Source organism: Notothenia rossii, assembly GCF_949606895.1.
Source record: "Notothenia rossii genome assembly, chromosome: 4".
NCBI classification, from domain to species: Eukaryota; Metazoa; Chordata; class Actinopteri; order Perciformes; family Nototheniidae; genus Notothenia; species Notothenia rossii.
The window spans coordinates 66,430,913-66,448,419 of NC_136902.1; the positions used below are offsets into that span (position 1 = coordinate 66,430,913).

Here is a 17,507-nt window from a genome sequence, read left to right on the forward strand (position 1 = left end):
CACAGTACACACATCTAACGGACAAGTAGTAGAACATGAGGAGATATTTGTTGAACTTGACAACATTTTCTATCCGAAAATATATCAAATGTCTGCATCTTTCAACTCAAATGACTTTCATCGACTGCCGGCATGACTCTCTGACCTCTTGACAGACTTCAATAACCCCCATCTTTGATAAATAACTCTGGCTTTGATGTTGTGACTTATCGTCTGATAAATATGTGAAGTATTTGCCAAAAAATACCCCAGAGAATGGCTCAAGATGCCATTCTTACATGTTATGTTAACTGTCGATGTGGCAAAAATATATACTTAAGGGATTATTTTAGTACATATTGCAGGATTCTGATTCACTTAGTTACGTCACTTTTGAATTCCTGTACGAAGCAAGTTCCTACGTGACCCTCAGGTTTGAAACTTCCACACACTACAGATTAAGTCAGTACCCCTGCCTAATGTGAATACATGCAACATATATCTCAAGCTCGACAGGCACAGTGAAGCAGTGTGAAGGCCTGAAAGCCCCCCTTTGTTAATATCTGACCCCAGCAGTAGTGGGCCTTTCCAAACATTGTGTATCTTATCCAAATCAGAACCATCACAGGAAAATCCTCAGTCTCTTTAAATCCCTTCAGAGAGAGACAGAGTTTGTTCATATTAGCAGCGGCATTGGTTACCTTCATGAGTGCTGCCACACTGTTGAGGAAGAGCGGCTTGTCTTTAGCCAGAGCCAGCAGATAGAGCTGCTCCCTGCTCTGACCTCCCCTCAGCGCCGGGACAGTCCTGCTACCAGCCAGCACATGATACCGGTCCATTACACACACACACACACACACACACACACACACACACACACTCAGACACTGGGGATCTCCAGCAGTGTAGCGTTGTTGCTCCCTATGCCTCCACACAGCTCCTCCTGTACTGTCAAGTGATTGAACAACCGGCTGTGCTACTTGGGGACGGATGGAGCGCAGCCCCCCCCCCCCCCCCCCCTCCCCAGGTCTTGTGAGAGGAGGTGAGGGATCTGTGTGAACAGGGGCGGAGTTACAGTTCAAAATATGTAGGGACTTCCTCGAGTGGGAGGCGGCTTGCCATTTGGTTCTAAGAAAAGCAGAGGGGCTAACTTTAAATATCTAGAGGAATATCACACTCTTTGTTAAAATAGACTAATGGATTAAATAATAACAAAATATATATGACTTTTCTTTTACTTTAGGTAACAGGTCTGCAACAAGCTTGAGGTTTTAGCTTTAGCTGCATATTTCCTCATAGCCTCATCATTTCTCTTTTGCCTGATCAGTAATGCAGCGAATAAGGGCAACTCTTTGAAGTGCTTTGTGTGACGCATATAAATAAAAACTATAAAGACCTACTGACAGTTATATTTAAGTGAAGCATATCAGGGGGTTCCAGGAGTCAGTGTGGCGATACATGACAAGGAGGAGGCCATGTCAAAAGGTGTTACTTCCAACCCTAATAACTCTGAAGCTATGGAGCCACTTCAAATGTGATCCTTGATGATTTCACACATTTGATTTCAAATGTTTCTTTTTCTTTACTTTTGATGAGTTGTGCATGTTTGCTAATATTTTGGACTGTCTTATTCTATGGGAATAATATGTATGCATTTTTTTTAAATGGGCTTAGTTCCCCTTTAAGGTATTCAGTTTAATTTTCTATGGATTACTGCAACGCATATTTTAATATTGTTATTAAGTCTATTTAGTTTTCTCTCTAAGAAAGTACAATGATTGATAAACGATGAAAATAAAGGTTTTCATTACCTATTCTGATCATTCTGATATTATTTAATGCATAAATGCCCAACAATCTCTGGGTCTTTTTCTGCTACTAAGATTTTTGGTTCATTCACTTTAAGAACATTACACAGGTAGACGACCCCCTCTAGTGGTGAGGTCACAACACAGTCATGAAATTATAATAGTATTTTCAATGTCACTCCTCTGCTGTATATTCTCTGATGATCACTTTAGCATCATGGAGAGAAAGTAGTCCGACCTGCCTGTGACATGACCCGTCCTAATCTGTAATTGTTTCACACAGGAAATCCAAACAGGGCATATTTGTTGATGTTGTCTCAACACTGGATTACTGCAGCTGTCCTTTGGACCGCCTTGTTATCACTGTCCCAGATTAACAGTCACCTTAACTGTCTTTTCTGCTTGAGCCCTTTTAGTTAAAATTCATAACAGTAACAAACTTAGTATCTGCCTAATGATGTGTGCACATCCGCAGGTTGATCCCTTGTATTAACATTTCAATTTGTACAATGTTTTATACAAAAAAGGGTAAGGTGTGTGTGGCATAGTGGGTTGTCCGTAGGTGTTCGGATCAGGGGGTCACAGGTTCAAATCCCACTGCAGTCAGCATGTCGTTGTGTCCCTGGGCAAGACACTTCACCCCAAATCGCTGCTGTGGGGATTGCCCACAGTATTGAGTATGTAAATTGCTTTGGATAAAAGCGTCTAACAAGTAACATGTAATGTAATCTAAATTTACAACTCTGTAAAAATGTTTAATTAGCAATTATAAAGCTACACGTTCTGATTTTAAGTACTGTTTTGACATACTTGATATAACTTACCTGAGTACTTTAATTTTATGCTACAAATAATTCTACTCCAGTACATTTTGGATGTAATTAGTTTTTTTAATCTACTGCATTTACTTCTCTTTTCACCTTCTGTCTGAAATAAGAGCCCAGTCTGCTCTGATTGGTTAGCTGGTTGTGTGATTGGTCAAAGGCTTAGAGATGTCCCGACCCTTAGGCCCTAGCCACACGAGGACGCATACGGCTAAACGCATAGGATTAACGCAAAGACAAAAAAGCTACTGTGTGGAGGGAACTTTTACATGCACGAAACATATGTATTATGTAGATATGAAACACACTACAGGAAAGGGGAAAGCCCAAAAAGCTTAATAGGGCCTCTTTAAGTGCTTCCTCACCACTGACAGTATACAGTGTAAGTTCAGGTTATATTTGGCAGCCTGGGTGGGCAGATCACGTCCCCCGGTAGCTGCTGGATATTTTTGGTCGTTGCTGGTGTTCTGTTTGACAGTGTGAGAGTATATTTGGTCTGTCAATCCTTTTGGACAGCAGCAAAGATGCCAACAATGCAGGAGGAACATTTCACCGTGTCACGTACAGCCAGTGATGGAAGAACTAAGAAGTACTAAGTATTGGCATCAAAATATACGTATAATACTAAAAGTAAAAGTTCTGGTTATGGGTTCTGGGAATCTTCACCTATAATAATACATGAATGTATATTTATTAGGGCTGTCCCGAATACCATTTTTCAGGCTCCGGATATTCGGTAGTAATCAGCAGCAAATATTCGGCCCGCTTTTGTGGGGGGGGGGGGGGGTCAGCAGCGTGTGTAACAACATGTGTATTTCGGTTTATTCACGGCATTCATTTTGTTATTCTACAGCATTGTTGTTTTATAGTTATTTGTTAATGTATACAACCCAATTTGTGTTCTTTGAAATTGAAAAGGACATTGCATCGTGTTTGTCACTTTCGTTGCAGTTGTCTTAAGTTTATTTTGGCTTGGCTTCCTATTTTGTATGGATATGTTTTTATTTTGAAGGAGAGTTAGCGCTGTTGACAGGAAGTTGTTGTTGCTATGGAAACAACGTTGTGATGGAGATTAACGGAAAGAAAGTTGTATCTACATATATAAAAGGAGAAAGTAAACGATAAGGTTTATGGTTAAGTGTTAGCACCCCCCGAAGAGGCACAAGCTATTACGTTGATATTGGAGTTTTCAATAAATTGAAAAAACGAAAAGAAAAACGATTTATCCGAAAAACGAATATCCGAATAACGAAATTGAAACCAGAATAGTAGGTTACTCCAACGAATGAATATTCGGATATTCGGGCACAGCCCTAATATTTATTAGTTGATTTCAACTTTGTTTTATATAATAATCTGTACCTGGAAAGTAACTAAAGCTGTCAGAACAATATTGGCTTCTATCATTTAAAACATGTAAAAGTACCTCAAAATTGTACTTAAGCCGATTACTCGAGAAAATGTAGTACTTCACTTAATCCCAGCACTGAGTACAGCAGACATCTGTGTCACAAAGACAGAGTAGAAAGGCACTCTGAGAGCACAGACCCCCGCCAAGGTTGTTTACCAACGTGAAAATTAATGTTGGAATGGAACTGCTCTAAAATGGAATGGGTTCTTCATGGCTCTTAAATGACTACACCCTTTCAAGTTTCATAAAAATGGGGCCAGTAGTTTTTCCATAAACATGCTGGCAGACAGACAAACAACCTAAGATAGAACGTTGACGTGCCGCAGCTCCAGCCAAAACTACACCATAAAAACACCATAAAACGGAAAAACTTTTCTGAGAGGAAGCAATACAATAGTTTCAATATCATCATTTAAAATCAATATTGTGAATCAAGTCGTAGGTTTATTTAGTATAAAGTATACAGCGAGCCTGTCATCAATGAAAAAAGAACACTAACAGGATCCTGATCAAACTGACAGTGGTCTTTTTTTGTCATTCTCACGGCACATTACTCTACACCTATTTTGACCTTGATTCAATATGTTTGCATTATTCTCATTTCTAGGTTCAAATCATCATGTTGTGCCTTTTTCTGAGGATCTGTAGCAAACAAAGATATTTTCTCTAAATCTGTAGAATGCAATTACTCGGCCGGGACAGCTTTTAGGCACTTCCAGCATTTATTCAGAATATTATGACGACACATATTTTCTGCCTTTAAGCCTCTCATGTTGGGCTTTACCAAAGAAGCATTTAACAATGTTTGACATTAACCAACCTCCCCAGGGGAAATCACACCGGGATCATCACAAAGAGATAATGTATCACTTTGAACTCAAACGGCCAAGAAAAAAATAGCAAATGACAATTCAAGAGTTTGCCTTTGTGAGTTGAAAGAGAAGCTTTCTTTGTCCCTCTTTGAAGAAACACGTGCTGGTCTGATCTGATGTGCAACAGAAAGTGATGAGGGAACCCAACGGCAGCTCATTCAAAACAAAGCAGTATTCCTCATAACGTCATAGGAGAGATGAGGTCCTCTTTAATGGACTGAAAAACGGCCTGTGTGTCAGACAGACGGAGCACGCGGCCACTCGGCTAACAGGCCAAGTGTGTTAGCCAGGACGGAGTCAGACGGCCATGTGGAGAGAGCAGCGCCAGGCTGGACCCAAGAAAACAGCCCCCCCCCCTCCCCCAACAGACTGCTTACTACACAGGGCGCATCCTCAAGATCCAAAGAAAATGTCTCCTCTCAGTTTACACAGCTGTCATTAAATGATAAGAGTGTTAGTTTTTTTATTTAATTTAAAATGATACACCTCACAGATGATAATTCAGATCTTTTTAAATATTGAATTTTTTGCTGTAAGTGTTATTACTGTAACTCTTTTCTTGTCAGTGTTGAAAAGTCTCTTCTGAAACACCATGGAAAACTTAAAGGGGCCCTTATCTAATTATTTTCAGGTTCATATTTGTATTTAGTGCCTCTAATGCTACACGTTTTCATGCTTTAATGTTCAAAAAGCTCTTTATTTTCCTCATACTGCCTGTTTTTTCACCCTCTGTCTGAAACCAGAGCCCAGTCTGCTCTGATTGGTTAGCTGGCCGGCTCTGTTGTGATTGGTCAACCACTTAGAGATGTTTGAAACATATCACGTACAATGTATAGGAGGGCAAAGTGGGTTGATGAGAAACTCCCTCTGGAGTGATCTTTGGGATTTTAGCCTTTGTCGATCACTAACATGCACACAATCCTATATCACACACTACAGGGAAGAGAAAAGCCCAAAACATCAAATAGGGCCTATTTTAACACTTGGCTTGATAATAATAATGATAACAATAAGGTGAGGGCACATTTTGAAACTAGGTCCAGTGGCAGCCAAAGATCTTTCCCTGTCAAATATGGAAATATAATGGTTTTTTTCTGTTTCATATCCTATTAAAGTGGATATCTTTGAGTTTAAGACTGACAAAACCAGCCTTTTAACGAATCACCTTGGACTTTAATTAAGAAACTGGAATGGATATTTTTTCCATTAATTTCTGACATTTTATAAACAATTTATTGGCACATTATTTGATAAACAAAATTGGCAGTTGTAGCACTATTCTTTGTAAGTATTCCAGACTGTGCCTATTCACAGGGGAGGCATTTAGTGGAATCCTGCATCCTGGTTGTCGAGGCAACAAGGGTGCTCAATGACTTAAATACAATTGAATGCCAACTTCATGGCCCAAGTTTATAACACAAGTTTTCAAGCAAATATTTGAAGTCTCATAACTCTTGATAACCCTGAAGACATTGTCAGCTATCAACAAAGTGGGGTTGATATTGTGAATGTTCATTGAACATAGAGCTATGTTTCTGCTATATATTGCAAATATTGAATATCTTAAAACATATTTCGTAAAAAGTCCTCAGGTTCTCCCAAATATTTCCACTAATTAGGTTGGGATGTCTAGTTGACTCACTATAAATATTTCAGCACTCCCTAACAGATGGGGTTATTAATCAAATTGTACAATGTAATTAATCTACATTTTAACAGCCAAGCTTTTTGCAGTGGGTGTAGTGTGCTGCTGTAGTCTGGCAGCAGCCTCCCGCTGCCTCGGAGCTGTGTACTCCTGTTGATTTCACAATAACACTCTTTTCTCCCGAATAAACTTCTCCGAGACTCCCTGTTCACACAACTTTGTTTTTTGGTAATCAGTTGTGTGAATGAGTAGCAGGCTGTGAGCGAAATGATTTAAAAACAGACGCTTTAGGGCAAGAAAAATGTGTCATGACAGTGAGTCAACTGTGACTAATTACAGGCCCTGCAGCTCCACACCCTGCCTCCTCAAAGAGCTGAGAGCTTCTGCATTGGAAATTATAATAACATCACAGGCTGTGGAGGAATCCTGCCTCTGTATCTCAGCCACCTTGTCCCTGTGTGTCACTTTGTTTTGAAAAGTGGTGGGGACACATTTTTTTAAATAAACAAAAAAGACAAATAGAGTGGTGCAGTCATCTTGATTGTTATAGGCCAACCAAGAAATGAACATCACAATGGGTCCCTCAAGAAAAAGCAATGGGATATTCTCATTGCAATACAGTATACTTCAGAAAATAAACTCTGTGCCCAACAAACGTTTATGATAATTAACATATTTTGGTCAGCAGGATAATCTCCACATATTAATAGCACTTTGTGTTTTTGAAACATAAATGCAATCGGCAGAAGTAAAAAGCTAACACTATGCTATAAACAAAATACTTGGTGACAAGAATATTCAACGTAGTTTCACCATACGTATAATTGTCATGTCTTCCCATAAATGTGTTGAAACACCCTGGATATGTTTTTCTTGAGGTAAGTTACCTGGTGTGTTTTTCCAAAGTATCACATGGTTTTTGTTCCATGTTTGAGCTAACGTATCATCTGTATTTTGTTCACGTTGCAGCCACCCAGTTCTGACATTTCGGAAGCATACCCAGAGTTAATGATGCCTGTCCCTATATGCCTTATTTAGTTGACACAAGTGTTCCTGACCTCATGCACCATGAGCTGTCTGCACATATCTAATGTCAATATGTTCCTTTGTGTGCCTGCAAGTTGTGCTAGTCCAAAGGTGGTTGTGGCTAACATACTTTCAACAAAATATGTAGTGTATGACTCTGGAGTATGAAGGCTGAGGTGTGCAGTATGCAGAGAAATGTTCCCCTACAGGTGTTGTTGGTGTAAGAGGAGAAAAAGCTCATAAATGCCAAGTTTTTACTGAACCCATCCTAACGAAATGTCTTTAGGTAAGCTGAAAGTTGCACCTGAATACCAAAATACCAAAATAATATTGGGCAATTCAATTTGTCTATGCGTGAAAAGATATATTGAAATAAAATACGGTTCTACTGATTGCTTTTGAATAAAGAGAACAGAAGTCATGATATTTATAGTGGTGTCAATCGATTTAAATATGTAATCCTTTTGATCACACTAATAATGTGTGGTTAATCACAAGGTTATAATAGTAGTGTTTACTGGAATTTTCTTGTGAAATCAAACAAAAACATGTGTGGTGTAGTAATTAGAAAACGTGTGACAAACTGGTTTTAAGTCTGACTTTGTTTTGATTCATTATAACATCTCAGCTTAGTTTTGATGATTTCTGAATAATGAATTTCTGTGAATCTTTACTAACGCGTTACGTTTTCCAGACTAACCACCAGTGCTAATGTGTTAACGTTGACAGCCCTAAATATTACATGCTAGCTGCTGGTTTGCTAGCTCCTGTAACTCAAAAGGTAATTTATTTGCTCTTTTTTTTAATTGAATAATGTCTACACTTGAAATGTTAGCATATCTACTACTAGAAGTGTATGATATGACTTGTGGGTCAGGAGTCAGGACATCTCTGCAGCACCACAATACTTAATTCAGAATGATATTTGGACCAATTTTGCCTTAAATAAACATTGCGCCTCCTTTGATCTATATATTGTCTGCTATATTGTGATTTTGTATAAATTCCAATGATTTTTCAGCCTGAAAACAAAAAAAGCATATACATTTTGACCTACACAATTTCCTAACACCAGTAACTTGAGCGGTTCACTCTCATTTAGCATGGCCCGCCTCACCCTTAAGGGTTAAACACTTTCTCATTGTATAGATCTGGCGCTGCCGACACACTGTTTAACTGCCGGGCCTCTATAGGAGGTACCAGAACATGACCTGGTACACAGACAGAGGGCATGTCGTCTCAGCCTGTCCAACAGAGCAGCCTTCAGTCAGCCTCACTCTGAAAAACTAATTTTGTAATTACAAGCCGGGCAGACAAACGACGTCTCACGCAGCAACAAACACATATAGAGGCTTGTTAAAAAGGACTTTTACTCAGTAGTTTAATTCAGACTGGCGGACATGTTCAAGATGTCTAACGCGGCTCCCTCCCCCGCTTTCATTCAGTTTAGGAAACAACAAACAATGCGGTTGCTATGGGCTCATCTGGGCGCCCTGAGACCGCATTTCAGCAGCAGATCAGACGGCCAACAGTCGAGTTACTTACAACTCACAGAGAGGGTTTTCTCCTTTCCCAAACAAACATGGAGATACTGCAATCACCCAACTCTGCTTCTCTAGAAGTCAACACTAGTTCAATAAAGACTAAGAATATGTTCGACAGTTTCATTGCAAACTCTTGTGGTAATCATTAGGGATGTAACGATATACCGAATATCGCGGTATCGCGGTAAATAAATTTCCCAATACCGTCGTGAGACTGACAAAATCTACCGCGATTTTTTTAAAAAATAATAATTTTAAAAAAAAATTTTTTTTTTTTAAAACACTTTTTTTTTTTTAAACCTTTATTTAACCAGGTGGTCCCATTGAGATCATCGATCTCTTTTTCAAGAGAGACCTGTCCAACATGGCAGCAAGTAGGTTACAACATGAAAATAAAACAACAGATAACACAAAAGGACATCGTATTTACAGGGCTACATTTACACACCTAGAGACATTGACAAGTACCAACCATATAGTTATATCTCGCCATGTCAATAAGCCTGGCGTTAGACTTTTTCGCTGTCCGTCATTTTGACAGACAGGATCGTAAAATATCCGTCATAATCCCTTATTACCCGTCGGGTCTGAACAGTTCACGATAGAGCATGCTCGTGAACTGTCAACGGGGGGCGGTGTTATGCCGTGTGTGCATGCACCTCGCGGGACGCGCACAGCGTGAAGCAAAACCTCCCAGACATGTATTGATCTGTACGGCAAATTACGGTTTGGGAACTATATCATTTCCTTTTGGAGGGCATGCATAACACGGCATAACACCAGAGCCTCGCTGCGGGGAAACGTTGGCGCTGTTCCAAGTTTGTTCTAATCTGTCAAAATGACAGACTGCTTTCAGATTTTTCCGTCATTGTTAAATAAAATATTCGGTTAACGCGACCACTGGTGTCCCAGCAACATCAGTACCAAGCGAGAGAGTTGTTTCCAGAGCAGGGGATATTGTAAATGCCCAAACACCCCAGCTTATAAATACCTGGAAATGTGGACATTCTCATATTCCTAAAAACCTGTCTGATGATGCTGAGTGAGTGACTAGTGAGTTTGAGTTGAGTTACTTGAAAAACTAAAGTGAAACTTGATTTATTTTATTGCAGGGTCTGATTATTAAATGTCCTTGTTTATTTGTGAGATGCAGTGGCATAAAGAAAATGCTTACTTTGTTGGGTAGTACCAGTAGGTACAAAAACACTGGTTTTCTTGTTCCAGTCTGTTACTGTCACTTTGTTTTTGACACTTTAAAATACTGCTATCCTACAAAAAGGCTGTAAAAATCAGATTTATTATGTAATAAAGAAATATTTTCCGAATAAAAAAATGTTTTATTGAAAAAAAAAAAATTATGATTTTTTTTTTCTTCCCTTTATTATTCAATATCGCGATAAATACCGTACCGTGGACTTGTTATCGCGATATTATCGTACCGTGAGTTTTTGGTATCGTTACATCCCTAGTAATCATACATTTTTGTATGGGTTACTATGTGCTTGAGGCAAGTTTCTAAAATGCCTGAAGACCCTTAGTACACTCTCACTGGAATTATTTTCTTTGTCAAACTAAATATAAAAGTCTAAGCTTACTTTGGCGACTAATCAATGTTGTGCTATAAACTAATTTCAACAAGAAAAGAATAGAAAAGAATAGACTTGTAGACTCCAAGGCTCATCAATATCAATATATTCAGTTCTCCTCAAAACACCAAGATATTGCAAAAATAAATAAATTCTAAAAAATCCTCTCATTCCTGCAAGAACTTCCGAGCAGTAATCTCCAATGATGAAAGACTTTGAATATGTTTACCATTAGGCAACACACAAAACACCTTTTTTTAGCTATGCACATGATATTCAGCTGAAGCAGGTTACAGATTACTGTAACAGAAAAAGTCTTCCACATTAAAATTACTCCTTACAGCATCTTCCTCAAAATCAAGTCAGAAAAAGAGAAAAAAGACTGAAAGATAAAAAAAAACATTTTCAGTCCCATTCCCAAAACTGATCTGGTAACTGTAGTCTGGGATGAAGCCTTGCTATTTTAGTGAAGCAATAATATCATCATTGCAGTATCTTTCTAAAGTGGTAAACTAGGATTAGGATTATATATCAGGTACAAAACAACTCTACTATAAAACTGTAAAAGTTGGTACAAACTAAATAACAGTCTTGTCCTGGTGACATGTGTTCCTGACTCACCAGTTTCTCCATCTCCTGCTCTCGTAGCCTCTCCTCCCTCTGTCGACGGTGGTACTCCAGCAGCTCGTCCTCGTTGTCGCTGATCTCTGTGATGCTGTTCTTCCTCTCCCTCATTCCAGGGTGGGGTCTCCCTGAGGACATCTTCCTATGGGTCCTGGGGCTGGAAACAGGGGAAGATCCTGGTAGGGAGCCCAAACTGTAAGCAGGTGACAGGGAATTCCCAAAGCTCGCCTTCCGTCCTCCCGAACCCCCACCGCCCTCCATCATCATGGAGGTAGGCGACGGACTGCGGGCTCTGACCCCCTTGCTGCTGCCAGTTGGCTCCTCGGACGTAGATCCAGTTCTGCGTCGGAGCCTGGGACTCACCGGGATGAGCTTGCCCAGACTTGAGGGGCTTTCTGGAGTTCTTAAGATTGGTATCGTCCCTGGGAGAGCCCCTGGTAGTACTGGGACCCCTCGTCGAGCCATGGAGGGGCTAAGAGGAGGCAGCTCCCTCATACTGCAGCTCCCTCCACTGCCACCGTTCAGCTCCATGTTCCTCCTGGCCATGCGAGGGCTTTCAGGGGGCTGCAGCGAACGCGGATGATGCTGGAGCGGCGATCCTTGGATGATGTGGACGATGGGGTCCAGAGGAGGCTGGAAGGCTCTGTTGGGTTGGGAAAGCTGCCTGGAGGAGCTGGGGGTCAGGGGGAAATCAGCTAGACTGGTCTGTTCTCTGAAAGGACTGGCAGGTCTTTCCTGGAGCACTGTGGTTGACTTGGTCCTGGGACTGGAAGGAGATTGCGATGGACAGTTAGAGAATTTGGTAGTGAGTCTTGGGCTGCTTGGCACTATGTGTCTACTACTGAGAGATTCACAAGAGGAGAACATAATCTGTCGGGGGCTCTCAGACCCATCAGGGCCAGGTCCTCTGCGGCTTGGCTTAGGGCTTGGAGGGGCCTCTGATAAGACCTTCCTCTGCAGTCTGGGGCTTTCCTGAACCTTCTGGCACACCCCACCGCTGCTGAAGTTAGGCAGTATAGTCCGTGGCAGGGGGACAGGCGCACCCCAGCCGGCGATGGGATTGGTGGAGAAGTTGTAGCTTGAGGAGCGTACAGGCACTGGCGGAAGAGAATAACTCTGGTCCTGGGGTCCTCCAATAGGAGATGGGCTAGTAAAGCTCCCACTGCTGGCTGCAGACGGGGAGGAGAGGGGGGAGAAGGGAGGGGATGTATTCTCATAGCTGGATCCAACGGACATAGCCCCTGGGCTGGTAGGAGGGGACAGTAGATACCTGCCACCTCCATTGAGCATTGGGGACAGGGGGGAATGGGGAATGGGTTGGCCTCCAGAAGGCTTTTGGCCATCCGAGGAAGAAGGCTGTGGATCATCCATGACTAGAGAGTCCATGATGTCCTGGAGGTCTTTCTCAATAGAGCTTACGATTGCAGTGTGCTCAGACTGGACTCTTTCTCCATGAGTTTGGGGAGACTGGACTGGACTGGCCTGGTGATTCCCATTGACAAAGCTCTCTGTGCCTGAGGTTAAAAAGACAAAAATCAATCTTCATTAGTCTTTGTCAAAAATGTAATAAACATAGAAACTAGAATACAGTGATGTTTAATCTATTGTGCAACAGAGTCTGAATGGGAAGTATAAATATACTCATACTGAAGAATTCAGAAAAACTCTTGTCTTACAGTTTATAAAATGTCAACATAGAAATATGTCAGAAAGGAGAGCATAAGGGCAGAGGAAGAATTAGTGGTGAGGAAAGAAGGAAGGACACAGAGGAGGAGATAGGCCTGTACATTGGATAGGGATCAGGAGAAAATGTGCCTACATAACCCAATTACTGTGTGGCTCGAAAGCAACATAGGACACGGGGTGGGTAATCTAATCTTAACTGTCTGTTTGAAGTCACTATAGTAGATTATGACAACAGAAACGCACGGCCATGTGGGAGATTCAACAGCATGGCCTTGAGGCAGGGATCAGGTTGTATTAATGCAAAATGAAAGCTGTTTGAATAGACTTCTTGACTGTTTAAATAGAAACATGAAGATAAATGTTGCGGAGTCATCCGTGCAAACACCGAGAGGTAATAAAAGGTCACAGAAAAAGCTGTCCAATAGCATTGTTATGATATTAAAAATCTTACAAAATTACCGTGGGATGGTGCAACCGATTACACAAACATAAGAGAGAACAAAATACATTCTGTTTTGTATTAAAGTAAATGATGATGTCAGAGAGAGACGTCCCAATGGCAAAACTGCTCTAAAATATAAAAACTTCACAAATAATGCATTAGCTGTGCTTGTTCAACAGAGATGGGGGCAGCTTCCTGCCTGCTCCCCTACAATGCAATACAACGAAGCTCTGCCTTCATGACAACCTGACCACAATTAAATCTGAAGATTGTGTCAGGCAAATGTTACAGCATTGAGGTCTGCAGGCTGTCACAGTAATTCATTGTATCCGTTCACCAATGCATGAATGTCAATGTCACATCGTGTCGCACGGACAACAAACCGTCTTGAATGCATGTACAGTCAAGAACGACGGCGGTGGGTTGACGAGAAAAGCAACCGTTTGCTGAGGGAAAGCCCATGCAATGATGTCATGGGGTACAGACGATCGGCTCGAGTGCACCAAACCTCATTTAAAAATATGGCAATTTAATATTCGCTTGACTACCGGTAATGCTGCATGTGGGATGTATCATGACTTAACACATTTTCTTACATGTGAGGACCCCTACAATTCGGCATTGATTGTATCGCCAACAAGATTGATTTACTTAAATATACACTTGATTCATCTGACATCCTTTAAATAACCCTAACCATAGACGACCAGAACACATTAGGATATTGTGACACAAAAATGCAATTATTTTAACGAATAAATGCACATATTTATCGATCATCATAATGCCGAATGAAGGATGACATTCCAATAAATCGAAGTAAGAATGTAATTGTGTCCCACACTGTGTTCACATTTCCAGAAAAGCAAGTGAACATAAAACCGACTGATTTTTTAATGAAGTTTCGCGTGACACCGGTTCCTATCACTTCTCACACCCAGAGCTCAGCAATAAGCAGTAGGGTTAACGTTACTCACATGAAGGAATACAACCCGGTCAGTTTCAGGGCAGTTCACCTGCTATATGACACACACTGAGGCCCACATCCTCCGGACACCGGGGACAGACCGGGTGTGACGGAACCCTGCCGTGTCTAGCTCCACACACAGCGAGGGAGATAAAAGATTCACCACCGAAGCGGTCTTTCAGCCGGGCGGGGGTAGGGGTGCTTGGCACCGCTGCTGCTTACGGTATCACGATGGTCAAGTTGCCTGAAATGTAACATGGCGTTTTTCGGTCAAGACCTTCAAAATAAAAGCATGACTATATTCTCTTTACATATGCTCCCATCGCGAAGACGAGCATATGATCAAATACATAGGCTACTTACTATAATATACATCTCAATGGGACAGACATAATGTGAGACACAATCTACAATAATGCCTAGAAGAGTGTGACAAATACCAACATTGTTCCTCATGTTCTGAAAGGTAATAGCCTACTGCCTTTTGTACTTTACAGTGAAGACACACACAAATGAGACCGATAAGTCTTAAAACATACCGTTCCCCCCAAATCGGAAATGTACTTTAATTTGAAAGAAAAGGCGCCCTACTTCCTTTGCCATGGCTACCTTGACCTATCTCTTCTTCTCCAGGGTGATGTGAACTGCTGCGAGATTTACAGAGCTGTTTTTAAAGAGTCACAGCAGTGGATGTTATGGCTTGTCATTGTTATTGTCTCTATAATGCAGATTCTGTCAGTTTTAGATGACACAGGGGAGAAGTAAAGGCATCCACAAATGAACCATTAGCACACTGTGGCACTTCGCTCATATTTTGCTGGCATTAAAAACTAAATTCCCTAGGTGAATTGAATTATTGTAGGCTTCCATTTTTAAAATACAGTGTTGTCATCCAGGGAAAATGGCAGGATAGCTTTTTGTATTTAGGTCTGATTAACCAGAGCAACACAGTAGCCTGAACAGGTACAACTATCAAGGTCTAAAAAGCTGGACATATTTCTTCGCATTTGTTTACAAAAATACAAGCTTTGGCAGCATTCAAACACTGCATTTTTTGTAATAATAGTGCCGGAGAATATTATTATCATATAGGATCATATAGAAATATTTAATTACCAGTAAAGTCCTCCAATGAAAATGACATTATATTAAAGTATTGATTGCCAAAAAAAAAAGTTAAAGTAATCATAAAGCATAAAAAATGTTAATAAATGTTACATATTAAAAGATACAATTGAATAAGTATGCATGTAAGCGGCACTTAAATGTTGAAGTTGGTTAGGGAAGAGCTAATTTTGAAACCGTATTATACAATGTTATACACTTTGGAGCTGAATTGATATCAAAGCATCATATTTTACAAAACCATTGATGTCTTATATGTATTTTTTACGTATGTAACATTTTCATCTGCAAAGTAACTACATTGGCCCATAGTATTGGTCATAAAAATGGAGTAATATAAATGAAAATAGTTCCCTCTGAATTGTTGTGTTTACTTTAAGTATAACATAGCATGAAATGGAAACGTTTAAATACAGTACAAGTACACATTTTTGACATTTTTCAATAGATAAGTAAATATACCTTTTTAGATCTGACTAAATGTACTTAGATTTCTTCAAAATACAGCTCTATTTAAATGTGACTGTGTAATGGGAATATAACACAACCTAAACAGATTTAAGTCAAATTAGACATTTGGAAGGTTTAAGTTGCTTATCTATACTTTATCAGAATCAGCTATATTTTTAAGTATGTGTAACATACAAATAGTGTATCTATGTTATGCTTTCTGACTGAACTTTTCCATACAAAATTGTGAATTAAGACCTCATTGATGCACCAAAATAAAGTATTAACGGAAAAAATGTTTTTTCCCTTAGAGATGGAAATGTGGGTTTTAAACTGGTTTGGAAATGTAAATGAAAGGGCACGAACGAAGTGCTGACTGCTTTAAATGGGAATAACATTTTCTCCGCTTGCCTAGACGTATTTCATTTATGGTCCCTTATTTCATTGCATAATTAAAATAAATAGACATTTTAAGACCTGGAGGTGAAACCCATTGAGGAAGGGAGGGTGCAAAGATGGAAGACAGTTGAATGGAACTAGAGGTTTATAAATAGTCCCTGAAAAAGATACTGTAACCCCATCCGTCGGCCACTTTGAGTAAGCAGCTCAGAGCCACAAAGCCGTCTGCTGGCCAGGCAGAGGCACAGGAAACGTCCAATCAGTGAAGAGGTGTTCGCTGAAAGACGCCTGGCTAAAGACAGCTAGTCAGTGGACCGTCACTGACCCAGTGAAGATAGCCAAAACGGAACAATGGCCAGGTGAATGTGACCAGCTTCATAAAGACACAGTAGCTCACAACAAAAGGAATTATTTTGTAATACATGATGTGCCTGTCATGGTACATTCACAAATGTAGCACAACAGGCAAATAATAGATGGCAGCAGTAATAATTTCTTGTAATGCTAGCAAAGAGGCTTTTGATATGATTGGGACACATTCCTGAAAAAATACTGGATTGTATACATTTATTGTACATATTTGGACCACTTAACTTTAAACAAATAAATGAAAATAAGTTATTAAAGTCAGTTGGCCAGCTCAGTGACTTTTTAATGTGTTGGGAAGCCAGTGAGGGATCAGTTACTGGCACTTACCGCCTGATCTGTCTCCACTGTCACCATCACAACATCCTCCAATTGGCCAAGACTAGGCATTGCCCAATACAGTGGTGCAGGTTGACCTATTTTTGTACACAAATCTTTTTCAGGCTACTTCATATATGTTCAGAAAACGTTGAATTCAAGACGAGGGAACCGGAAGTGGTCAAATGCCAAGTCCGGGTTTTAAGACTCAATCGTGCACCACTATATTTAAATGGGGACATAAAATAAGCCATTAAATACGGTTATGTACAGTTTCTTATTCCCTAATATTCACACCATTATTTTAGGTACATTATGGTAGCTGTGGTAAGTAATTCTGTCATTAGTTTAATTTAACTCGTTTTGTCAAGTTGTTTGAAGGAGATATTTTAAAGCATTATGAAGTAGATATCACAGAGACAGGTACGGTGAAAA

The 17,507-nt window shown here is 40.2% G+C and overlaps 1 protein-coding gene across 14 annotated transcripts in view; it reads right to left on the reverse strand.

Moving 5' to 3' along the window:
• phldb1b (pleckstrin homology-like domain, family B, member 1b) overlaps positions 1–17,507 on the reverse strand; it is a 137,996-nt gene that overhangs the window by 45,751 nt on the left and 74,738 nt on the right. For 13 of the 14 annotated variants that reach the window (XM_079677767.1, XM_079677776.1, XM_079677769.1 and 10 more), the window contains one exon: positions 11,317–12,833. In XM_079677767.1, coding sequence (XP_079533893.1) covers positions 11,317–12,833 — 1,517 coding nt within the window. Of the gene's footprint in view, positions 1–11,316; positions 12,834–14,424; positions 14,595–17,507 lie in introns of those variants that run through there. The other variant, XM_079677771.1, reaches the window with a different exon arrangement.